At 44.0% G+C, this 26529-nt stretch overlaps 2 protein-coding genes and 1 long non-coding RNA gene across 3 annotated transcripts in view; all 3 read left to right on the forward strand.

Moving 5' to 3' along the window:
* On the forward strand, nt 1-20843 carry LOC309364908 (uncharacterized protein). The gene is made up of 2 exons (XM_081902912.1): nt 1-146; nt 17192-20843. The coding sequence occupies exon 2, from the start codon at nt 17218-17220 to the stop codon at nt 18550-18552; it is 1335 nt and encodes a 444-aa protein (XP_081759038.1). The 5' UTR covers nt 1-146; nt 17192-17217; the 3' UTR covers nt 18553-20843.
* LOC309364603 (uncharacterized protein) overlaps nt 1-26529 on the forward strand; it is a 220111-nt gene that overhangs the window by 71710 nt on the left and 121872 nt on the right. The window lies entirely within an intron of this gene.
* The window catches only part of LOC309365398, a 26248-nt gene continuing 6799 nt past the window's right edge, over nt 7081-26529 (forward strand). The window contains exon 1 of the long non-coding RNA XR_014166106.1: nt 7081-7307. This is a non-coding gene — a long non-coding RNA (uncharacterized lncRNA). The remainder of the gene's footprint in view (nt 7308-26529) is intronic.

Raw genomic sequence — 26529 nt, forward strand, 5'->3', positions numbered from 1 at the left:
GAGTCGTAGTGGAAACCTTAGAATACATCAACAAACTCATACAGGGCAGAAACCATTTAAATGTATTGAGTGTGGAAAGAGCTTCAGACTGTGTGGAGACCTTAATATTCACGAGCGAATTCACCCAGGTGAAAAGCCATATCAATGTATGCAATGTTCCACTCAAGTTTCACTCTTTACCTCACATCAAGAATCTCATAAAGGTGGAAATCAATTTTAAATGCATGGAATCCGAGTGATGTTTAAATTTGTATTTAAATTTGTATACACATATATATGTATTAAAGTAATGAAGGTCAGATAAACTAAATGTAGAAAAGAAGTTGCAAGTTGTTGCTAGATAAACGGGGAGAGTGTGAATCTGGAATGCTCAAGGTGTGTGATGAATCTGTTGAGTTTTGACCTCTGCCCTTCACTACCAAAATGATGGGCTGCCCTTGTCTTGTGGATCAGCATCTGTCGGCTTCAGGGAAATAAATGAAAGCATTATCAGCATTTAAAAAGAAATGCTAGTGGATTTTCAAGGCATTGAGTTACAAATTAAGGCAAAGATCAACCATTTCTTCTGCAAGCTGTTCCCCATCCCGTATTTCCCAGTTTCAGCCTTCTGAACTGTTCCTGTGGAAACCACTGGTCCAAATCTATACAGTCCTCCTGCTCCTGGGGAGATTCAGGGGGGAGGCTCCCACAAATGCGCCTCAGTGCAGCTCTCCTCAGCTGGGTCCCTGGTTAGGTTTTGGTTTAGGGGAGCAAGCATGGGCCTGGCCCTTGGGTGGGGGTGAGGGGAGAAGGGAAGAGAAGTAGATGGGATGCTTCTTTTTCCTTGCAAGGCTAGTTCCTGTTTCTCCCAAGTATGCGCCTGTAATCAGCGAGTGTGCATTTAGCAGGAGTGTATCCCTTTGTTTTGGAGTGCAAGATGATTCAGAATGCGTTAGAGCGAAGCGCGTGTATCGCATATGTTAAGTTGATTGCAACCTTTTTTAAAATTAATATTCTTTATTGATTAAAAAAATTGCATGTCTATACAAACGCATCCATTCTTAAGGAAATTAGCCCTGAGTGCTCATTGGAAGGACAGATCGTGAAGCTGAGGCTCCAATACGTTGGCCACCTCATGAGAAGAGAAGACTCCCTGGAAAAGACCCTGATGTTGGGAAAGATGGAGGGCACAAGGAGAAGGGGACGATAGGATGAGATGGTTGGACAGTGTTCTCAAAGCTACCAGCCTGAGTTTGACCAAACTGCAGGAGGCAGTGGAATACAGGAGTGCCTGGCATGCTCTGGTCCATGGGGTCACGAAGAGTCGGACACAACTAAACGACTAAACAACAACATACAAACATTATGTACAATCTCTTAACAGGTAGAAAAAACAAAATGATAGAAAATAGAAAATTTATAAGAAACCAAGAAATAATAGTAAGAAAAAAAGACAAAGTTATTTACATAGTAAAAGTACTCTTTGACACAATCATTCCCATCCTTCTCATTATACTGTTTCATATAACATTCTTTTCTACACAGGCTTACACTATATAATACCATTTCTTTCTGCTTAGTATACATTTCTTTGATCTTTTTCTTTACAAATATCACTCAATTTCTGCTCATATGGAGTTATTTGTACAATAAAGTTTTACATAATTCTGAAATATCCATTCTCTAGTTTTTTTTTTGTTTCAATATTTCTCTAACTGATGTCATCAGTTTTGCTAATTGTAGATATCATAACATGAGTATCTGCCAATCTGTAATCTCTGTGAGCGTTTCATTTTTCCGGCTCCTTGCTATAAGGGTTCTAGCTGCTGTTATACCATAAATAAACAATGATCTTATAACTTTTTAAATTTCTGATGGTAATATACCAAGTAGGAAAATCTTTGGTTTTGTTTTTTTAAAAAAGTAATTTTAAATAGTTTCTTAAACTCGTTATAAATATCATTCCAGTATTTGCCAATGGCTACACAGGTCCACCACATATGATAGTATGACCCCTCCTCTTTTTTACATCTCCCACAGGTTGATGTTTTCCCTTTCTACATTTTAGCAAGCCTTTTGGGGGTAAGATGCCATCTATATACCACTCCCTGCAAGGCCTTTCCCACCTGGCCTAGGGGGCGGGGCCCAGACTCACCCAGCCCTATTTAACATGTATTCTGTAGTTGACCTCCTTTGTAATGTGTTGTTTTGAAATCTTGAAGATAATAGTTTAGTTTTCTGTTACGTTGCTTTGACCGTATACTCTATATTTCACATTTTTCACATTGTTTTATTTACCGTTTTTTCGCTCTATAACACGCACCCGACCATAACACGCATGTAGTTTTTAGAGGAGGAGAACAAGGAAAAAAATATTCTAAACGAAACAGTGGATGTATGATTTTTGTGGTTCATTCTGTGGCCACAGACATGTGATCTGATGGTGAGTTTGGGGTAGCCCAATGCAAAAACCCTGAGGATCCATGTGGAGCTGTGCTTTGTAACCATGTTTTAAGTGGGGAGGGAAGGAAAGCACTCAAGGGACAAGGAGCACGCGTGGAGTGTGTGGAGAAGGATGCTGCTAATCATGCAGAAGAGGGGTATAAGGGGAGAAGGCTCCTCTCCTCTCCCTCTTTGCTCCTTTAAAGCAAGCAGGCTCTGCTTCTCTCCCTCCTCCCCGGCTCATCCCCCCCCCCCCCGGCTTAGCAAGCTGAAAATCTTTCCTGCTATTTAGCGAGCTGAGTGTTGAGGAGAGAGGGACAGAGAGCCTGCTTGCTTTAAAGGAGCCAACCGGACACTCGTGTAAGCGGCTCCTCTCCTCTCCCGCTTTGCTCCTTTAAAGAAACAGGCTCTCTGTCCCTCTCTCCTCCCCTCTCAGTGGCTCTTCTCCTGCTTTGCTGTTTCAAAGCGAGCCACGGACGAGGGAAGCATTCGCTCCGTAACATGCACAGACATTTCCCCTTACTTTCTAGGAGGGAAAAAATGTTTGTTATGGAGCGAAAACTACGGTATGTTTTATTGATTTAGTATGCTTAAAGGTTTTTCTTAAAATTAAAAAGTGGTATAGAAATTAAATAAAAGAAGTATAGAGCAGGGATATCCAACATGGGGTTGCTCAGATGTTGGGCAACAACTCCCATAAGCCTCAGCCCAGATGGTCAAGGTTGATGAGAGGTGTAGTTCAAAAGCTCAACGGGGGGAAATCTCACCCGTATACAATCCCGTATACAAATAGCCAATTCAATTTCCTAGCTGCCAGCCTTTATGTGGCCAAAATGCAACCCTTCTTCCAAGGAAGAGAGGGAGGTACCAGTAACTTTGAGGCAGCTCCGTTGGTTACGTATGTCCAATAAATTTTTAGGTGGGGGGAAAAGATGTTTTGGATCAGAAGCACTCAGTGCCTCAGCATTTTCTTCCATGTCTTTACTGGACAGGCTGCTCTGGTGCACTGGAGATAGAGTACCTTGCCTTCAGCTTCTTCTCAATGCCAGCATCCCCCTTCCTTCATCCACAGCCATAGATGACGATTGCTGAGCCTGATGGGGGTTGTGATTCAGCAACATCTGGAGGGCCAGAGGTTCCCACACTTATCTGCAGGCTCCGGCCTAAGACCGAGTTCATCAGAGTTGGGTCCTTGTTGACTAAGAGCGCCGGGGATGATGGGAGTTGTAGTCCAACAACATCTAGGGACCCAAGACTGAATGACGTCTGCTTGTAGGGTATATTGATGCCTAGGCTAAGCAGTCCTGGGTCTTGGTAGGAGGCCACACGTATACCACCTTGAATTTCGTGATGGAAGAAAGGAAGGATATGGCAGCAGAAAACTAGAATGTTTCTTAAATAAATCAAGGCCCATGGTTGCTTTTTGCTGAGCCCTGCTATATTTTGCTGAGCCCTGCTATATGCCCACAGGACTCTGCCTCATGTTGGATTTTGGGCAGAGGGGAGATGTGTTGCCAGGATACTTTTTTCATCCTGCTTGCATTCTTTGTGTATAAAGAATGTAGCGGGAATGAAGCGGGAAAGAAATAAACATTTCATTCATTTCTATAGTATGTGAGCTTTTGTGTCAACGTCAGGTAAACAAGTATTTTATTTTTATTGGCAGTGGGGGAGACCAGAGGGCTCAGGAAGGTGGTTGGTAGCAGGATATTTGTCAAAGCAATGCCCAGTCTCTGTGGTGTTTGAGAGTGACCCCCCAATGGCTGTTCACACATGCGAGGGAGCCATTGCCTGCTGCAGTCAGCATGTGGCGACCGTGTGTGTGAAGGGACAGAATACCCAAATCCTGTCTGTGAAATCACCCCAGGCTTCAATAATCAACCAGGCTTCAAAACTGTTCAAAACTCCTTTTGTCTTCTAAAAATCCAAAACAGCTTTTCTCTGCTCTTCTCTGCTTTTCTCACAAGATGCTGTGGCAAAAGGCAAAATGTTACTTTTAAAGGCTAATGAATAGGCTCTGTCATTGCCAAGAATACTCAGGCCTGAGAAACGAATCTTATCTCATTTGGTTGCAACATCTTGGACATGCTGAACCACCAGGGCTCCTCGACCCACCCCCTCGGCTTCTCATTCCCCCTTTCCTGGGAAGAGTCCAGTAGTCCCAAGACAGCTTTCTATTCATGCTCAGAGGAACTCATGGGGCAGGACTCCTGGAAAAGGAGGAGAGAACTGGAAAGGGGTATATATGCTTGTGCACAGGACTGTCAACTTCGTGCATGCTTTTTGTGACTTATCACACTTGCTCCTTCTACCAGTTCATGGATGGTAGAAATAAAAAGCCTTTTCTCCGAAAGTATTCCTTGAGTGTCTGTTGACTCCCACTTCCCTTGCGCAATATTTTTCCCACCTGAGGGCAAAGCCTCATAAGGCTACATGTGTGTCTAAAATCCCAGGAGGCAGTGACCCAAATCTGGACCAAATCTAGATCTCTAGCTAGCGATTGACTTGTGGGAATGTTAGAAAGGCAGGATGGATGATATCCATACTAACTTGCGTTAACAAGTTCTATATCTTAGCATAATTCAAACATTCTCCTTTTCAAATTTGCACAGCGGTACGCTTGTTGCAGGCTCGTCTGAGCCTCACTAAGATTCCTGATAAGATCCCTTGTTATCCCTCTTTAAAAGTGTAGACACAACAATCTTATTAAAATCAATATACAGGTAGTTTATTCATTTTCATTCAGTTCACAATTAGATTCCTGAAGGCAGGCTTAAGTTACAAAAGTATATCTATATCTATACATAAACTATAATCTAAGGGAGTTAGTCCCAAGTGATTGCGACTCAGCAGTCACTTCTCCTAACACAGAAAAAAACAAAATGGAGAAGAAAGAATGAAGCACACCCAGAATAGGCCACACCTATTTCAAGTCACATGTAGAGGAAGCGCTTGTCCCAGCTCAGGAGGAAACAGGAAGTTCTCCTGGGTTGTACAAAGCATCCCCTATCATGCCCACTCTAGGAATGTTGTATCTGACTGCTACGAATTTCATGTCCCACAGACCCACGCTCCTCCTGCCCACTGACCAGAAAAGTCATGTCCCCCACAAAAAAAGCCCACCCTGAGATTCCTTCTTCTTTCGCTCTCCAATTTTATAAAGGCAAACTCCTATTATGCAAGAAATTGCTTTAAAAAATTGTAGTGGCTCCCTCATTGTGAATAAGGGAGGTTCATAGACCACAGAATCATAGAGTTGGAAGGGACCAAGAGGGTCATATAGCCAAAAACCCTATACTGCAGGAATCTTTTTGACAAGGTGGGGCTCGAACCCACAACCCCGAGAGTCTCATGCTCTACCAACTGAGTTATCCCAGGACTTGGATCAAATTCAGCCGATAGGATTGCAAGGAATCGGGAGCAAAGCTTTTGTATGAATATATTACCTCAAGTTATTCTGATGCTCCCAAATGCACTGGTACAAATAATTTTTCAGATTGAAAAAGTGGTATAATTACTACTGTTATTATTATTCTCCAGGCAATTTGGATGACTTCCAGCAAAATATAAAAACATAATAAGACATCAGACATTAAAAACTTCCTGATTCTGCTTCTTTGACAGAAGCCGACAGGGAACCAGGCAGAGGGCCTTCTTGGTAGTGGCACCCACTCTGGAACACTCTTCCGTCAGATATCAAGGAAATAAGCATCTATCTGACTTTTATAAGACATCTGAAGGCAGCCCTGTATGGAGAAGCTTTTAATGTTTGATGTTTCATTGGTTTTTTAAAAATATTCTGTTGGGAGCTGCCCTAGTGGCTGTGGAAACCCAGCCAGATGAACGGGTATAAATAATGTGGTTGTAATATTAATATTATTATGCTTAATTGATAGCAGTTCCCAGAAGCTGCGGAAGGGGAGAGATGCTCTTGGGCTCCAATCCTCCTTGCAGGCTTGGCCACCATGAGGAGACAGTGCTGAGATTCCTGCATTGCAGGGGGTTGGACTAGATGACCCTCGGGGTCCCCTTCCATCTCTACGATTCTTATTCTAACAGGGTGAGGGACTAGATGGGCTTGATCAAACTACAGGGCTCTTCATGTGATCTGTGTGTGCATGTAGACGAACGTTTTTCTGTTTGTGTGTGTGTGTGCGCGCGTGTGTGTGAGAGAGAGAGAGATAGAACCTTCAGGAAGAGGCCCCTGTCTCTTCTTTGCAAAGAGGCTGAATCAGCTGCAACCCCCCCCCCACCCGTCGCTTCTGTGTGTGCATGCAGAGGAACGTATTTCTCTCTCTCTCTTTGTGTGTTTTGTGTGGTGTGTGTGTGTGTGTGTGTGTGTGTGTGACTGAGAAGAGAGAGAACCTTCAGGGAGAGGCCCCATCTCTTATTTGCAACCAGGATGAAGGAGCTGCAATACGCCCACACTTGACCCACCGCTTCCCTGCCTGCTCTCTCTCCACCCCCAACTCCAATTCCATGGGTATTGCATTGCATTGCACACCCCCCCCCCCCAGCTTGCTGCACCCCGAGGCGCTTTGCAGTCACCGCATTCCTTGCAGGACAAGGGCAGAGCACGAGGGCAGAGGGGGCGGGTCAGCTGTTCAGCTTGAGCCGAGCCCCCTTTCCTACGTCAGTATGGAGCAGCCCCACCCTCTCTTTCTCTGTCTCTCTCTAGCAGCTTTCACTCTCTGGCTTTAACCCTTAAAGCAAGTAGCATATGTTCCTTCAACTGGAAGCCCAGGTTCCCTCCCTTCTCTCCCCATTGGCTGGGTCCTGCAAGGCTTTCCCCTGACTATTATCCCCCGGAGATATCCTGCCTCCCAGGCGGGGGCTCCCATTCCCGCCCCCGCTGTCCAGGGTCGCTGCTGCTGCCAGGATTTCGGGTGAATGCAAAGCCAGCGGCGGGGAAGGAGGGAAGGGGCTTGGCAAGGGGTGGGGGGTCCAGGATGAGAAGCCCCGGGACGGGGAGAAAAGAGAAGGGAGGAAAGGGAGCTGTTTTTCTTAATGGGGCCTTGAAGGGGGGGGAGGGGGGGTTCCCCTTGTGGAAAGAGAGAAGCTTCTTCCTGCTTGGCTCTGGGGCAATGGGAGTTGCAGGGAAGGAGGCGGGAAAGGGGAGAGGGTTGGGCATTGCAGACCAGCCTCGCCATAGTAGTAATAATAATATGATATTTATAACGTACCCATTTTCTGGGTTTCCCCAGCCACTCTGGGCGGCTTCCAACAAAATAAAAAACACCAGAAACCTCCAAGTCTTCCGTTTTGTAGAGGAGATGGGGACATGGATTGCTGGATGGCAGAGGGAGAAAGAGGAAAAGATGGGGAGGAAAACAAAGGTCCTGGCAGGAAGAAGGAAGGGCTGAGGCCTCCTCCAAAGAGCTCTTTGTTCTTGAACTCCTTGCATAAAGTAGTGGGGGCGGGGCCGGATTGAGGTTTGATGAGGCCCTAAGCTACTGGAGGTAATGGGGCCCTTTATATGTCCAGCTATCCTTTGTCAACAACAAATTGTTGCTGTTTTTTGTGTAGAATATAGGCTGTGTGGTAATTTATGGACCTAATAGGTATCTAAAACCATTTCCACATAACAGAGTATGTGCATAATACAATTATGAAGTATATTAAAAGTGAAATAATTATTAAGCTCTAACTTAAAATGATTTTGTTATTCATAACAAACTTAATAATGGAAACACATTATGGCATTTGGCAATAACAAAAGTTCCTTTAGAAACACAATTTACAAAGACTCCTAATCTAGTCCTAGAAACTTGCTATAATAATAGGTGTAAATATATGATGCAAACTACTAATAATTATAAATAGCATTATTAACATGAAATTAATTGTTATAACCTGTACAATGCAATTGTAGTTAATACAATGCAATTTTTATATAAGTATCAGTATTACCATAATAGTCCACAATACTTTCCTTCTTGCCTTTGCCAAAGCAAAGTCACTGAGGATATCATCAAATGATAAACTGCCTAGCTTGTCACTTTCTATGTACATGAGGCTGAAGTAACATAATTTATCTTGAGACATTGTTGTTCTAAATTCATTACAAATGGGAATTTACAATCATCATTCAAAGGAACATTCTCAGAATTGCTTCTACATTCGGGAATGCTGATTGGACATTGTTGTTGTTGTTTAGTCACTTAGTCGTGTCTGACTCTTTGTGACCCCATGGACCAGAGCACGCCAGCCACTCCTGTTTTCCACTGCCTCCTGCAGTTTGGTCAAACTCATGTTAATACCGTATTTTTCGCTCTATAACACACACCCGACCATAACACGCACATAGTTTTTAGAGGAGGAAAACAAGAAAAAAAATATTCTAAATGAAACAGTGGATGTATGATTTTTGTGGTTCATGCTGTGGCCACAGACATGTGATCTGACAGTGAGTTTGGAGTAGCCCAATGCAAAAATCCTGAGGATCCATGTGGATCCATGCTTTGTAACCACATTTTTGCACCACTGTGACCCTAGGCAACAGTGGGTGCGTGATTTTTTTGGTGCAAGATGTAGCCATGGACATGCTATGTGATCTGATGGTGAATTTGGGGTGACCCAATGCAAAAATCCTGAGGATCCATGTGGATCCGTGCTTTGTAACCATGTTTTTGCACCACTGTGACCCTAGGCAACAGTGGGTGCGTGATTTTTTTGGTGCAAGATGTAGCCATGAACATGCTATGTGATCTGATGGTGAATTTGGGGTGACCCAATGCAAAAATCCTGAGGATCCATGTGGATCCCTGCTTTGTAACCACGTTTTTGCACCATTGTGGCCCCAGGCCACAGTGGGTGCGTGATTTTTTTGGTGCAGGCTGTAGCCATGGACATGCTATGTTATCTGATGGTGAATTTGGGGTGACCCAGTGCAAAGATCCATGTGGATCCATGCTTTGTAACCACGTTTTTGCACCATTGCAGCCCCAGGCAACAGTGGGTGCGTGATTTTTTTGGTACAGACTGTAGCCATGGACATGTAATGTGATCTGATGGTGAATTTGGGGTGACCCAATGCAAAAATCCTGAGGATCCATGTGGATTCGTGCTTTGTCACCACGTTTTAAATGGGGAGGGAAGGAAAAACACAGAAGGGACAAGAAGCACAAGAGGGGTGTGCAGAGAAGCAGCTGGCTAAGAATGCAGGAGAGGGGTATAACGGGGTGGGGGGAGGAAAGGAAGGCTAAAGTCCCCCCCCCCCCAAGTCAGCCCTCTCTCTCTCTCTCCCACCTGCGAGTCCCTAGGGCACGGAGAGGAGGAGGTGGTGGGCTGGAGCCTGCATGCAGTGTGACTAGGGAAGAATTAGAAGGAAGGACTCGATCCTTTCCTTAACCCTCTGCTTGCCAGGAGGGCAGGGGATTCCCTGCTCTTTGTTGAGTTTGAGCAAAGCAGCAACAGAAGCGGGAGGGCAGTAAGACCCTGAGGCAGAATGCAGGAAAGCAGCAGCTTCCACCTTCCCTCCGCCCGCCCGCCGGATCTTATTTTTGCCTTATTTTTGCCCCTGCGCTCCAGCGAGTCAGCTCCAGGGACCACACATTCGCTCAATAACACGCACAGACATTTCCCCTTACTGTTTAGGAGAAAAAACCTGCGTGTTATAGAGCGAAATTTACGGTAGCTTTGAGAGCACTGTCCAATCATCTCGTCCTCTGCATATAAATTAAATAAGCAAGGAGACAATATACAGCCTTGTTGTACTCCTTTCCCAATTTTGAGCCAATCAGTTGTTCCATATCCAGTTCTAACTGTTGCTTCTTGTCCCACATAGAGATTTCTCAGGAGACAGTTGAGGTGGTCAGGCACTCCCATTTGCGTAGTCAATGAAGCAGAAGTAGATGATTTTCTGGAACTCTCTAGCTTTCTCCCTAATCCAGCACATGTTTGCAATTTGGTCTGTCGTTCCTCTGCCCCTCCAAAATCCAGCTTGTACTTCTGGGAGTTTTTAGTCCGCATACTGCTTAAGCCTGCCTTGTAGAATTTTAAGCATAACCTTGCTAGCGTGTGAAATGAGCACAATTGTGCAGTACTTGGAGCATTCTTTAGCGCTGCCCTTCTTTGGGATTGCGTTGTAGACTTATCTTCTCCAATCCTCTGGCCACTACTGAGTTTTCCAAACTTGCTGGCATATTGAGTATAGCACCTTAACAGTATCAACTTTTAAGGTTTTAAATAGTTACGCTGGAATGTCATCACTTCCACTGGCCTTATTATTAGCAGTGCTTTCTAAGGCCCATTTGACTTGACTCTCCAGGATATCTGGCTCAAGGTCATCAGTCACACTACCTGGGGTGTATGGGACATCCATATCTTCCTGGCATAATTCCTCTGTGCATTCTTGCAACCTCTTCTTGATGTCTTCTGCTTCTGCTAGGTCCTTACCACTTTTGTCCTTTATTATGGTAATCTTTGCCTAAAATGTTCTTTTCATATCTCCAATTTTCTTGAATAGATCTCTGGTTTTTCACATTCTGTTGTTTCCCTCTATTTCTTTGCACTGCTCATTTAAGAAGTCCCTCTTGTCTTTCCTTGCTATGTGTTGGAAGTCTGCATTCAGTTTTCTGTATCTTTAACTATCTCCCTTGCATTTTGCTTGCCTTCTGTCCCCCACGGTTTGGCCTCATTGGACAACCACTTTGCTTTCTTGCATTTCCTTTTCATTGGGATGATTTTCATTGCTGCCTCCTGTATGATGTTCCAAGCCTCCATCCATAGTTCTTCAGGCACTCTGTCCACCAAATCTAAATCCTTAAATCTGTTCCTCTCTTCCCCTGTGTATTCATAAGGGATTTGATTTAGATTGTATCTTACTGGACCAGTGGTTTTCCCTCCTTTCTTCAGTTTAAGCTTGAATTTTGCTATAAGAAGCTGATGATCTGAGCCACAGTCAGCTCCAGGTCTAGTTTTTGCTGACTGTATAGAACTTCTCCATCTTTGGCTGCAAAGAATATAATTAATATGATTTTGATGCTGCCCATCTGGTGATGTGCATGTGTAGAGTCATCTCATGTGTTGTTGGAAAAGTGTTTGTTATGACCAGCTTGTTCTCTTGACAGAACTCGATTAGCCTTTTCCCTGCTTCGTTTTGAACTCCAAGGCCAAACTTACCAGTTGTTCCTTTTATCTCTTGATTCCCCACTTTAGCATTCCAATCCCCTATAATGAGAAGAACATCCTTCTTTGGTGTCACTTCTATAAAGTCTTGTAAGTCTTCGTAGAATTGGTCAATTTCAGTTTCTTCAGCACCAGTTCGAACTGATAGGTTGGCAGGAGCAGAGACAGAGCAACGGGAGCTCACCCCATCATGGGGATTCAAACCGCCAACCTTCTGATCAGCAAGTCCTAGGCTCTGTGATTTAACCCACAGCGTCACCCACGTCCCTCAGCATTGGTAGTTGGTGCATAAACCTGGATTACTGTGATGTTAAAAGGTTTGCCTTGGATTTGTATCGAGATCATTCTATCATTTTTGAGATTGCATCCCAGTACAGCTTTTGCCACTCTTTTGTTGACTATGAGGGCCACTCCATTTCTTCTATGGGAATCTTGTCCACAGTAGTAGGATATGATGATCATGCAAACTGAATTCGCCCATTCCCATCCATTATAGTTCACTGATGCCCAGAATGTCAATATTTATTCTTGCCATCTCATTTTTTACCACATCCAGCTTACCATGGTTCATGGATCTTATATTCCAGGTTCATATATTGTTCTTTGCAGCACTGGACTTTCCTTTCACTTCCAGGCACACCTTTTGGCTTTGGCCCAGCTGTTTCATCAGCTCTGGATCTACTTGTACTTGCCCTCCGCTCTTCCTCAGTAGCATGTTGGATGCCTTTCGATCTGAGGGGTTCATCTTCCAGCGTCATAACTTTTATACGCCCATGGAGCTTTCTTGGCAGGGATACTGGCGTGGCTTGCTGTTTCCTGCTCCAGATGGAGCACGTTTAGCCAAAACTCTCCACTTTGTCCTGTCTGTCTTGGGTGGCCTTGCACGGCATAGCTCATAGCAGGGCATAGCTCATAGCGTCTCTGAGTTATTCAAGCCCCTTTGCCATGACAAGGCAGTGATCCATGAAGGACATGGTCATTAAATATTACTTGGTACAGATCCTGATATGTCAGATTATCATGTTCATGGCTTTGACTCTCCCCCCCCATTTAAATTATTTTATTGGTTTTCACGTATTACTTTACAATACAGATATAAAAGAGCCAACACCATTTCCTCCCCATCCCCCCATACATTTACATTTCTATTTCCTCAGTCCATCATATTATTCTTTTCTCCTTCCTCCCACTTCCCTCCGCCCCCACTCAATTTCCTCCACATTCTACACTTTACAATAATCTTTTCATTCTACAACCTTCTCGAATCATCTACATATTCTTATTATCTTTGCTTACTAATTATTCTTCTATCCAGTACGTCACATTTTAATCTAGGCATATTAGCATATATATTTTTGAGCAATATTTTGCCATATATTCATCAAAACATTTCCACTCCTTTTTAAATTTTTGATTCAACTGATTTCTTATTATAACAGTTAATTTTGCCAGAATTAAATATTCATTTAGTTTACAAATCCATTCCTCCTTTGTGGGTATAGTTTATGGCTTCCACCTAGCAGCAATCACTATTCTAGCAGCTGGCCTTGCATACAGAAAAATCCCCCCCCCCCCCCGTGGTATCTCATCATCTGTCAATCCAAGGAGATATGCCTCTGGTTTGTTTGTTATTGATATTTTCAACATCTTCTCTAGTTCTTCGTGTACTACTATATAAAATTTCTTAATTTCCTCACACCTCCACCACATATGTGGTCCAGGCATTGGTATTTATATAATTTCAAACAAAGCATTTCGATTTCGACCAATCATATACAGTGGTGCCTCGCAAGACGAAATTAATCCGTTCCGTGAGGCTCTTCGTATAGCGGTTTTTTCGTCTTGCAAAGCAAGCCCATTGACAGCTTAGCGGATTAGCACTATTAGCGGCTTTTAGCGGATCAGCTGATAAGCGGCTTAGCAGTTTAGGAAAAGGGGGGAAGGGGGAAAAACCCGCAGGAACTCGCAAGACATTTCGTCTTGCAAAGCAAGCCCATAGGGAAATTCGTTTTGCGAAGCACCTCCAAAACGGAAAACCCTTTCGTCTAGCGGGTTTTCCGTCTTGCCAGGCGTTTGTCTTGCGGGGCACCACTGTACACCAGAGAAATCCAAAGCAGCTCTTTGTTTTTGGGATCCCTTTCATAAAGAAGTGGGGGGCAGATTATCTTCCTCTATGCTTTTAAATCTCTGTTGTTATTTCCACTGCAGGATTAAGTGATGATAATGATGTTGCACACCAATCCAGAAAAATGGGTGAAGGGGGCTATGGAAATGCTTCCCGTCATTATATATACTTCATATATTTAAGTAGTTTGTGTTACTTTTATTTTTTTAAAGACTAGGTCAGAGTGATACATTCCACCAGCATCAAAATAAAGTAGATTCGTGCACCTCCCCAGTTTGGTGGGCTTTCGGGACAAAGGACCCGTTATCATGATACACAATTCCTGTGGCTGGAGGCTCTACACATAGGATTGGGCATATGAAGACTGAGGGTGGCCAGTATTATAAGCAAATTGTGTGAATTTGCCAGTCTTACAGACAGGAGTTTCTGTGTGAGAGTGAGTGGGCTTTTTCCCAATCCAGCAGGCTCTGTTTAGGTAATAATAATAATAATAATAATAATAATAATAGTAATAATAATAATAATAATTTATTATTTATACCCCGCCCATCTGGCTGAGTTTCCCCAGCCACTCTGGGCGGCTCCCAATCAGTATTAAAAACAATACAGCATTACATATTAAAAACTTCCCTGAACAGGGCTGCCTTAAGATGTCTTCTGAACGTCAGGTAATTCTTTATCTCTTTGACATCTGATGGGAGGGCGTTCCACAGGGCGGGCGCCACTACCGAGAAGGCCCTCTGTCTGGTTCCCTGTAGCCTCACTTCTCGCAATGAGGGAACCGCCAGAAGGCCCTCGGCGCTGGATCTCAGTGTCCGGGCTGAACGATGGGGGTGGAGACGCTCCTTCAGGTATACAGGACCGAGGCCGTTTAGGGCTTTAAAGGTCAGCACCAACACTTTGAATCGTGCTCGGAAACGTACTGGGAGCCAATGCAGATCTCTCAGAACCGGTGTTATGTGGTCCCGGCGGCCACTCCCAGTCACCAGTCTAGCTGCCGCATTCTGGATTAATTGCAGTTTCCGGGTCACCTTCAAAGGTAGCCCCACGTAGAGCGCGTTGCAGTAGTCCAAGCGTGAGATAACTAGAGCATGCACCACTCTGGCGAGACAGTCCACGGGGAGGTAGGGTCTTAGCCTGCGTACCAGGTGGAGCTGGTAGACAGCTGCCCTGGACACAGAGTTAATCTGCGCCTCCATGGACAGCTGTGAGTCCAAAATGACTCCCAGGCTGCGCACCTGGTCCTTCAGGGGCACAGTTACCCCATTCAGGACCAGGGAATCCTCCACACCTGCCCGCCTCCTGTCCCCCAAAAACAGTACTTCTGTCTTGTCAGGATTCAACCTCAATCTGTTAGCCGCCATCCAACCTCCAACCGCCTCCAGGCACTCACACAGGACCTTCACCACCTTCACTGGTTCTGATTTAAAGGAGAGGTAGAGCTGGGTGTCATCTGCATACTGATGAACACCCAGTCCAAACCCCCTGATGATCTCTCCCAGCGGCTTCATATAGATATTAAAAAGCATGGGGGAGAGGACAGAACCCTGAGGCACCCCACAAGTGAGAGCCCAGGGGTCTGAACACTCACCCCCCACCACCACCTTCTGGACACAGCCCAGGAGGAAGGAGCGGAACCACTGTATAACAGTGCCCCCAGCTCCCAGCCCCTCTAGACGGTCCAGAAGGATGTTATGGTCGATGGTGTCAAAGGCTGCTGAGAGATCCAGCAGAACTAGGAAAAAGCTCTCACCTTTGTCCCTAGCCCGCCGGAGATCATCAACCAGCGCGACCAAGGCAGTTTCAGTCCCATGGTGAGGCCTGAATCCCGATTGGAAGGGATCCAAATGGTCCGTTTCCTCCAGGCGTGCTTGGAGTTGTTCAGCAACCACCCGCTCAATCACCTTGCCCAAGAATGGCAGATTTGAGACTGGGCGATAGTTGGCCAAATTGGCCGGGTCTAAAGATGTTTTTTTAAGAAGCGGTTTAATGACCGCCTCTTTCAGCGGGTCTGGGAAGGCTCCCTCACAGAGGGAAGCATTCACCACCCCGCAGAGCCCATCGCCCAGCCCTTCCCGGCTCGCTTTTATCAGCCAGGATGGGCAAGGATCAAGGAGACAGGTGGTCGGTTTCACTCGTCCAAGCAGCCTGTCCACATCCTCAGAGGTAACAGATTGGAATTGATCCCATGTAACAGGACCAGACAGAACTCTAGCACTCTCCCGCCCTGGCCCTGCTCCCACGGTGGAGTCTACCTCCTTCTGAATCTGAGCGATTTTATCTGCAAAAAACTTTGCAAAAGCATTGCAGGAGATCTTGGGGTCCCTACCAGGCCCCGGTGGTACAGGTGGTTCTGATAGATTGCGGACCACCTGAAAAAGTCTCCTGCTGCTGTTTTCTGCAGATGCAATGGAGGCGGTGAAGAAGGCCCTCTTCGCCGTCGCCATTGCCACTTGGTCGGTTCGACGTTGAGCTCTAACCCGTGTCCGGTCTGATTCAGAATGAGTTTTCCGCCACCGGCGCTCTAGCCGTCTCAACGATTGTTTCATCACCCTCAGCTCCGGGGAAAACCACGGGGCTGTCCGGGCTCCATGCAATCAGAGAGGGCGCTTCGGAGCCAGACAGTCAATAGCCCTGGTTAACTCCACATTCCAGCGGGCCACCAGGGAATCAGCTGAAAGGCCATCAACTTGGGATAAAGCATCCCCTACCACTCTCTGGAAGCCAATTGGATCCATTAAGTGGCGGGGGCGGACCATCCGAATCGGTCCCACCTCCCTGCGGAGGGGAAGGGTTGCGGAGAAGTCCAGTTGCACCCGGAAGTGATCTGACCATGGCACTTCTTTTGTTTCGCTTTTAGTTAATGTCAGATCACCAACATCTGTAGAGGTAAACACCAAGTCTAAGGCATGTCCGTGGCTATGAGTTGGGCCAGACTTATTCAGGGACAGCCCCATGGAGGCCATGCTTCCACGAAGTCCCGAGCGGCCCCTTGTAAGGGTCGTGTCGGCATGGATGTTAAAATCCCCCAGGACAACCAAGCTAGGTGTCTCCAGGAGCATATCCGCCACGACCTGAAGCAGCTCGGGCAGGGAATCCTTGGTGCAGCGGGGAGGTCGGTACACCAGTAGGAATCCTGTACTGCCCCTATTGCAATATTTTTACAGTTACATGTGGCATAAGAACACTTCAGTTTTACTTCTGACTCATAGGAGAGACTGCTGTTGGAGCCTGAGATCATTTCCTTATAAGACAAATGTGTCTTATAAGCCAGTTCCACCGTAGATCTCTACTATAAAATGATGCTGCTCTCTTAAGTGTGAATGGAGTGATCATAGGTTGCTCTTGCCATTATCTCATCTTCATTCCTAAAAATTTGGAACATGGAGACAGTGGACAATGAAGAGGGAGTGAAAATAAGAGAAGGTGCACATGGGGATTGATGTGTGTTCATTTCATTTCTTGTCTTTCTTAAAAGTCTAACAGGATTCACTCCTCCCCCCCACTCCCAGACAGGTGAGGGAGATTGTGTGCAAAATTCTATGGAGCCATCTGTGAATTCATTGGGAAGAGTCTGTGGAAGAATGGGGATACACCAACAAACTCACACAGGAGAGAAACCATTTGAATACATGGAGTGTGGAAAGAACTTCAGTCAAAATGGAGCACTTAGGATACATCAACGAACTCACACGGGGGAGAAACCATTTAAATGTATTCAATGTGGAAAGAGCTTCAGTCGTAGTGGAGACCTCAGATTACATCAACGAACTCACACAGGGGAGAAGCCATTTAAATGCATTGAATGTGGAAAGAGCTTCAGTTGTAGTGGACACCTTAGAAGACACCAGCAAACTCACATGGGGGAGAAACCATTTAAATGTATTGAATGTGGAAAGAGCTTCAGTCATAGTTGGACCCTTAGAATACATCAACGAACTCACACAGGGGAGAAACCATTTAAATGTATTGAATGTGGTAAGAGCTTCAGTCATAGTTGGACCCTTAGAATACATCAACGAATTCACACAGGGGAGAAACCATTTAAATGTATTGAATGTGGAAAGAGCTTCAGTGAAAATGGATCCCTCAGAATACATCAACGAACTCACACAGGGGAGAAACCATTTAAATGTATTGAATGTGGAAAGAGCTTTAGTGAAAATGGATCCCTCAGAATACATCAACGAACTCACACAGGGGAGAAACCATTTAAATGTATTGAATGTGGAAAGAACTTCAGTGAAAATGGATCCCTCAGAATACATCAACGAACTCACACAGGGGAGAAACCATTTAAATGTATTGAATGTGGAAAGAGCTTTAGTGAAAATGGATCCCTCAGAATACATCAACGAACTCACACAGGGGAGAAACCATTTAAATGTATTGAATGTGGAAAGAGCTTCAGTGAAAATGGATCCCTCAGAATACATCAACGAACTCACACAGGGGAGAAACCATTTAAATGTATTGAATGTGGAAAGAGCTTTAGTGAAAATGGATCCCTCAGAATACATCAACGAACTCACACAGGGGAGAAACCATTTAAATGCATTGAATGTGGAAAGGGCTTCAGTCAAAATGGAGCCCTTATAATACATCAACGAACTCACACAGGGGAGAAAACATTTAAATGCATTGAATGTGGAAAGAGCTTTGGTGAAAATGGAGACCTCAGAAGACATCAACGAACTCATACGGCAGAGAAACCATTTAAATGTATTGAATGTGGTAAGAGCTTCAGTCGAAGTTGGGCCCTTAGAATACATCAACGAACTCACACAGGGGAGAAACCATTTCAGTGCATGGAGTGTGGAAAGAGCTTCAGTGAAAGTGGAAAACTTAGAAGACATCAACGAACTCACACGGGGTAGAATTTCAATGGACTGAATAGGGAAAGAACTTCAGTGAAAGTGGAAAACGTAAAATACATCAACAAACTCTTAAAGGGCAGAAACCAATTAAATGTAAGGAGTGTGAAAAGAGCTTCAGACAGTGTGGAGACCTTAATATTCATGAGCAAATTCACACATATGAAAAGCCATATAAATGTATGCAGCGATCCACTCAAGGTTCACTATTTAATTCGCATCAAGAAACTCCTCAAGGCAGAAATCAGCTTTATATACATGGAACCCGTGTGTTGTTCTGGTGTTTGTATTTAAATTTGTATACACATATATATGTATTAACGCTAGCATAACGCTAGCAAGGTTATGCTTAAAATTCTACAAGGAAGGCTCAAGCAGTATGTGGACCGAGAACTCCCCGAAGTGCAAGCTGGATTTCGAAGAGGCAGAGGAAACAGAGACCAAATTGCAAACATGCGCTGGATTATGGAGAAAGCTAGAGAGTTCCAGAAAATCAACTACTTCTGCTTCATTGACTACGCAAAACCCTATGACTGTGTGGACCACAGCAAACTATGGCAAGTTCTTAAAGAAATGGTAGTGCCTGACCACCTCATCTGTCTCCTGAGAAATCTCTATGTGGGACAAGAAGCAACAGTTAGAACTGGATATGGAACAACTGATTGGCTCAAAATTGGGAAAGGAGTACGGCAAGGCTGTATATTGTCTCCCTGCTTATTTAACTTATATGCAGAATTCATCATGCAAAAGGCTGGGCTGGATGAATCCCTAGCCGGAATTAAGATTGCCAGAAAAAATATCAACAACTTCAGATATGCAGATGACACAACCTTGATGGCAAAAAGTGAGGAGGAATTAAAGAACCTTTTATTGAGGGTGAAAGAGGAGAGTGCAAAATATGGTCTGAAGCTCAACATAAAAAAAAAAGATCACGGCCCCTGGTCCCATCACCTCCTGGCAAATAGAAGGGGAAGAAATGGAGGCGGTGAGAGATTTTACTTTCTTGGGCTCCATGATCACTGCAGATGGTGACAGCAGCCATGAAATTAAAAGATGCCTGCTTTTTGGGAGAAAAGCAATGACAAACCTAGACAGCATCTTAAAAAGTAGAGAGATCACCTTGCCAACAAAGGTCCGTATAGTAAAAGCTATGGTTTTCCCAGTAGTGATGTATGGAAGTGAAAGCTGGACCATAAAGAAGGCTGATCGCTGAAGAATTGATGCTTTTGAATTATGGTGCTGGAGGAGACTATTGAGAGTCCCAAGAAGATCAAACGCTTCCATTCTTAAGGAAATCAGCCCTGAGTGCTCACTGGAAGGACAGATCATGAAGCTGAGGCTGCAATACTTTGGCCACCTCATGAGAAGAGAAGACTCCCTGGAAAAGACCCTGATTTTGGGAAAGATGGAGAGCACAAGGAGAAGGGGAAGACAGAGGACGAGATGGTTAGATAGTGCTACCAGCATAAGCTTGACCAAACTGTGGGAGGCAGTGGAAGACAGGAGTGCCTGGCGTGCTCTGGTCCATGGGGTCGTGAAGAGTCAGACATGACTAAACAACAACAATATATGTATTAAAGTAATAAAGGTCACATATACTAAATGTACAAAGTAAGTTGCAAGTTGTTGCTAGATAAACGGGGGAAGTGTGAATCTGGAATGCTCAAGGTGTATGATGAATCTGTTGAATTTTGACCCCCACCCATCACTGCCAAAATGATGGGTTGCCCTTGTCTTGTGGATCAGCATCTATCAGGCTTCAGGGAATTGGCTTCCTTCCCCCTTGGCCGTAGATAAGCAGAACAAAGGAAAAGGAGTCTCCTTACCAGTTAGAAACTTTATTTTTTTTTTAAAATGATATTTTATTAAATTTTAACAAGAAAAAAGTTACAAAACGATAAACAAAAAACACAAGAAAAATACAAAAATAACATAGAAAGAAAAAGAAAAATCCCTCTTTTTAATTTCTTACCGTTCATTTACTTATTTTCCTGACTTCCCCACACCTCCATTTTTTGTATTCCATTTAAAAGTTCGTTCAGCAAATTCATACCCTCTTAATTTACCCTTAATTGTTTATCCTCACATATTATAGCTTCAAATTTTCATCTAATATCAATCCATTCTTGCAAATTCTTATTTTACCTTGTTACTAGAACCACTTCATTTCATCATTAACATTCAAAAATTTTACAGTTCAATTTACCGTTAATTTCTTTAACCTTATCTTACCTTCAAAACAATAAAATTTCAAAATTTAAACCATATTTAAACTTAACTCCTTCAAACCTTTCTGCTAAAGCCAATTAATACCTTTCCAGCACATTCTAGTATTTCATTAGTATTACACTAATTCCAAAAATAAAAAGATATATAAAAATAAATTCTCATTCTAGTTTTATCCAACGTCCCTTCTTCCTGGTTTCGGGTATTGTCAGTCCTTTCACCATTATATCCTGTCCATCAATCTGGTGTTCTAATATCTGAGGCTCTCAGGTCCCTGCTATGCCCCCCTCTGCAGGTTTTCTTGTTCCTGTTTATACTTGCACACATCCTTGTCCCTTGTTGGGTTCTTACGTAGTTTCTTCCCTTTCTCCTTGGGGAGAGAGTCTCCGGGGAATTCCATACAGTAGTATTCTCCATTTTCTTTCATCAGGTTGTCCCTAATCCACTCCCCTATGTTTAATTTATAATCCAAAAGGTGGTTGTTCCAAACATAATCATCAACTTGTTTCACAGTCCCACCAGAGCTAAGGACTTCCTTAACTCCAGAGTCTTGCAAATATTCTCCAAGTTCAATCTTCCAATGTTGCAGCTATTGGTCGTGCGGGATTTTGAGTCTCTGTATCTTTTGAGGTGCAATCGCAACCTCTTCCATCTTCCTCTGCCCTTGGACTTGCCTTATTAAACCAGATTCCTGGATTGGTTGTTGTAAGATTTCTTTAACTTCGTTTCCTGTTAGTTCATATTTGCTAGCTGCAGCAGATATAAAATCCAACTTTTCATTCATCAAAGTCACTTTCTCATCCAACTGCTGCAGCATAGCATTTATTTTGCCAAGGGCACAAAGCAAAACTTCCTCCCTGTTCATTTCTGTTCAAGGTCAAATAGCTGGTCCCACGGTCTGATTTTCACAGCTGTTATATCTTCCCTGTGAATTACAGCAAACACGCTGGCAAGCTCCCTCTAGGGGACACAGTTACTATTTAACGTCCATCTTTAAAATGTATCCAACAAAGGGAAATTTACTTTCGATTTTCAAGTACTTTGTTTCCTTACAATACAATACAAACAAGCAGAAAGCAGCATTAGAATTATTTTATTTCTCTTTTGTTTCTATCTGTCAAAAGTGTTTCCGTTTTCAATTAATGGACATCTCCGACAATTTCTGTCCTGACGTTCCGTCCCCAGGTTTGGGATGATGGAAGCTTATATTCTTTCACTCTCTCTGCAGGATCAGGAGGTCAAAATTTCTTCCCCCCCTTTTCTCCTGCTGTCAAGGGGGGTTTTGATGGTTATAGATGCAGGAAATTTCAATCTTAGAGTCAATTTTCCAGGCTATTTAGCTTGCAAGATCTTTGCTTCAGTCTATTTACAAAAAGCGGAAGGCGGACTTCCTGTTTACATCTTCCCGCTTCAGTGCCAAATTCAAGTTTGTTCCTTTGATCAAAGGAGCGATTCCTTTGATCTCCCGATCTTTCAATTCTCCTACTCACGGGTTGTTGTTTAAAAGTCGAATTGTCACAGGAAAGAGGACAGCGCTCTCCGGCATCAGCTGTGCAGCTTCGCTCCGCAGAAGTAGCGATTGACTCTCAGCACTGCGCCAGACACCCCGTCTCGCTCCAAAGCCCTTTGTAGGGTTCCTTTGCCGATCGGGGGGGCACAAAAGGTGCCCGCCGAGTCCCACGGTTGCAGGCGTCACCCGCCTGCGGTTTTCGAGAAGGAATCCGCCATTGCCGATGGTGCCGCCTCCGGAAGTCTCACCAGTTAGAAATTTTAATGATCCCAGCAACAGAACAAAGAACATGTCTTTTAGGAATGGCGGTGCTTGCAATGAAGAGGTCCACCCCCTCACATCCCTAGTCACCTCCTTCACTTCTGCGTCTCGTAATCTGAGCTCGTTCCCTCTGTGCTTTTTGTCCTGCCACTTTGGCAGCTCTCCCTGACCTTGGGGAAAGCAGATGGATGCTTTCCAGAGACAGTTAACTCTCTCTCTCCCAGTGGTTCTTCTGCAAGCTGTTCCCCCTCCAGTATTTCCCAGCTTCTGCCTTCTGAACTATGTTCTTTTGCAAATCACTGTTCCAAATCTATACAGTCCTCCTGCTCCTGGGAAGATTCAGATTGAGGCTCCCACGAATGCGTCTCAGTGCATCTGTCCTCAGTTGGGTCCCTGATGAGGTTTTGGTTTAGGGGAGCAAGCATGGGCCAGGCCCATGGGTGGGGGCGAGGGGAGAAGGGAACAGAAGTAGAGGGGATGCTTCCTTGCAAGGCTAGTTCTTGTTTCTCCTGAGTGTGCGCCTGTAATTAGCGAGTGTGCTTTTAACTGGAGTGCATCCCTTTGTCTTGGAGTGCAAGATGATTCAGGAGGCCTTAGAGCGAAGCACGTGTATCTCACATGTGCCTTGAGAGCCATGGTGGAGGGACGGTCGGGGTGCTTAAAAGGAGGCTGTTGTTTTGTTAGGGGAGGAGTCTTAGCGACATCGAACAGGAAGAGCCAAGCGCGCCTGCAGGATACATGTGCTTGCTACTCTGAATTGGAAGATGGGCAGTGGAAGTGGCACATGCTTGTGCTAAAAGCAGATCTAATGAAGATTAAGTTAATGGCAACCTTTTTAAAAAATAATAATATTCTTTATTGATTAAGAAAAATGCATGTCTATACAAACATTATGTACAATCTCTTAACAGGTCGGGGGGGGGGAGAAAATAATAGAAAATAGAAAGAACCTTCCCGCCCGCTGTCAGATCGGAGGGCAGCGGTGCGCATGTTTGCGGCTCCCAGTTTTTTTTCTTCGAAAACGGGTCCAAGTGGCTCTTTTTGTCTTAAAGGTTGCAGACCCCTGCCCTAGCATGTCCACTCTAGGAATGTTGTACCTGACTGCTATGAATTTCATATCCCACAGACCCAAGCTCCTCCTGCCCACTGACCAGAAAAGTCATGTCCCCCACAAAAAAAAGCCCACCCTGAGATTCCTTCTTCTTTCGCTCTCCAATTTTATAAAGGCAAACTCCTATTATGCAAGAAATTGCTTTAAAAAATTGTAGTGGCTCCCTCATTGTGAATAAGGGAGGTTCATAGACCACAGAATCATAGAGTTGGAAGGGACCAAGAGGGTCATCTAGCCGAAAACCCTATAATGCAGGAATCTTTTTGACAAGGTGGGGCTCGAACCCACAACCCCGAGAGTCTCATGCTCTACCAACTGAGTTATCCCAGGACTTGGATCAAATTCAGCCGATAGGATTGCAAGGAATCGGGAGCAAAGCTTTTGTATGAATATATTACCTCAAGTTATTCTGATGCTTCCAAATGCACTGGTACAAATAAATTTTCAGATTGAACAAGTGATATTATTATTATTATATGAGACGCGGGTAGCGCTGTGGGTAAAAGCCTCAGCGCCCAGGGCTTGCCGATCGAAAGGTCGGCAGTTCAAATCCCCGCGGTGGGGTGTGCTCCCGCTGCCCGGTCCCAGCGCCTGCCAACCTAGCATTTCGAAAGCACCTCCGGGTGCAAGTAGATAAATAGGGACTGCTTACTGGCGGGAAGGTAAACGGCGTTTCCGTGTGCGGCTCTGGCTCGACAGATGCAGCTTTCTCATGCTGGCCACGTGACCCAGAAGTGTCTCCGGACAGCGCTGGCCCCCGGCCTCTTGAGTGAGATGGGCGCACAACCCCAGAGTCTGTCAAGACTGGCCCGTACGGGTGGGGGCACCTTATTATCATTATCATTATCATTATTCCCCAGCCAATTTGGGCGACTTCCAGCAAAATATAAAAACATAATAAGACAACAGACATTAAAAACTTCCCGATTCTGCTTCTTTGACAGAAGCCGACAAATTTAGGACAGATGCTCTATATCACCTCAATGACGGAACCAGGCAGAGGGCCTTCTTGGTAGTGGCACCTGCTCTGTGGAATGCTTTCCTGTCAATGAAATAAGCATCTATCTGACTTTTATAAGACATCTGAAGGCATCCCTGTATGGAGAAGCTTTTAATGTTTGATGTTTCATTGGCTTTTTTAAAAATGTTCTGTTGGGAGCTGCCCTAGTGGCTGGTAAAAGCCAGCCAGATGAGCGGGTATAAATAATGTTGTTATAATATTATTATTATTATTACAACGTATTATTATTATGACACCCAACTCTATCTGTTGATGGATGGCCATCCTGACTCTGCCCCCGACACACTGATCAGATGTTTGGAAGCTGTGGCTGGATGGTTACGTGGGAGCCAGTTGAAGTTAAATCCTTCGAAGACACAGGTCCTTTGACTGAGTTGGGACAATAGGGGATTGGGGGCGGCAACTCCCATCTCTTGCGAGGGCACAATTAGTGCCAGCACTGTCCGTTAAGAGTTTGGGTGTAATCTTCGACACCTTTCCATGGAGGTGCAGATTGCAGCTATAACAAAGGCGGCATTTTTTCATTTCCGCCAAGCTAAGCAGTTGACTCCTTTTTTTTTGCATATAATTTTTTATTAATTAACATCAATAAACAAAACAAAACAAAATATATTAGTTTCACATCGTTTTTCACAACTTATTTCTTTTTTGGACTTCCCTCAGCTGTTCCGTAAATCAAAACAAAATATATTAGCTTCACATCGTTTTTCACAACTTATTTCTTTTTTGGACTTCCCTCAGCTGTTCAATTTTAAAGAAATGCCCTCTTTAAGTAATCGTGTGATGTAAACATGTACACTAGTGGTCAAAATTGTGGAAACCTTTTGGAAAAGTGTATTTCTGAGGTTTGATAACTCCTAACACCACTTTTTTTTTTAGTAATACCATAAAACTATATATCAATGGAAATATAATTTAATGAAAAATGTAATGCAATAACTTTTATGAAGGATTATTTATTACAACGGCAGTCATAAAGAAGAAACGTAAAACGCATACAACAAAAGAGATATACAAAAATTCTCACCGTGTCAGTTAATACTTAGCTGGGTAACCTTTGGCCTTCCATGAAGTAAAGTAAGCTTTTTAGTTCTGCAGCTGTAATAATGTGAAACTAAGATTAAATTATTTCCCTTATTAATTGGGTTTTATTGCTGGGCTGCTTCTGACTAACAAGTTTCTTTAGTCAGCTCCATAGATTTTTGATTGGGTTAAGGTCTGGGCTATGTATTTTGGGGCATTTACTTTCCCATTAATGACTCAAATTTTGTCCACACCTCGTGCTGTCATACAGCCCCAGATCATAGCACTGACTGGGTGTTTCACGGAAGGTTCAATGTAAATAGGATGTAAATCTCCTCCAATTCTCCTCACGTATTTCATGCCATCACTACCAAGCGCGATTTTGGTCTCCTCACTCCAAATAACACTGTCCCATTGTTCTGCTGTCCAGTTAACATGGGTTTAGCCCAGTCTGATTTTGTAGTGACTGCGTCTCCTTATACCTCTTCCAAAATTTAGAAATGTCCCCTTTGGTTAAGTTTCTGCCAATTTTTCTTCTAATATCTTCATAACTGTAGCCTTGTTCACTTAATAGTACTATTTTACATCCCTTTCTAGGTGACCAGTCAACTCTTTGCACCATTTATTTAATTTTATTACGTTTTACAAGCTCACTAAATGAAAAAAACCTCAACCAACTTGATAGCAATCGCACAACACATTTTTAAAAAATATATTTTTATTGAATTTTCAAATTATAACAACAAATTTCCACAAATCTTAATTGAACAATTTCTATATCCGTATTTCTCCCCTCCCTCCTCTTTGGCTTCCCCCATTTTTCCGTAT

Source organism: Podarcis melisellensis (genome assembly GCF_964234715.1).
Source record: "Podarcis melisellensis genome assembly, chromosome: 2".
NCBI lineage: Eukaryota > Metazoa > Chordata > Lepidosauria > Squamata > Lacertidae > Podarcis > Podarcis melisellensis.

Coding starts and splice junctions, on each gene's coding strand:
- LOC309364908 (XM_081902912.1), top strand. CDS start 17,218: ATGGAGCCATCTGTGAATTCATTGGGAAGAGTCTGTGGAAGAATGGGG.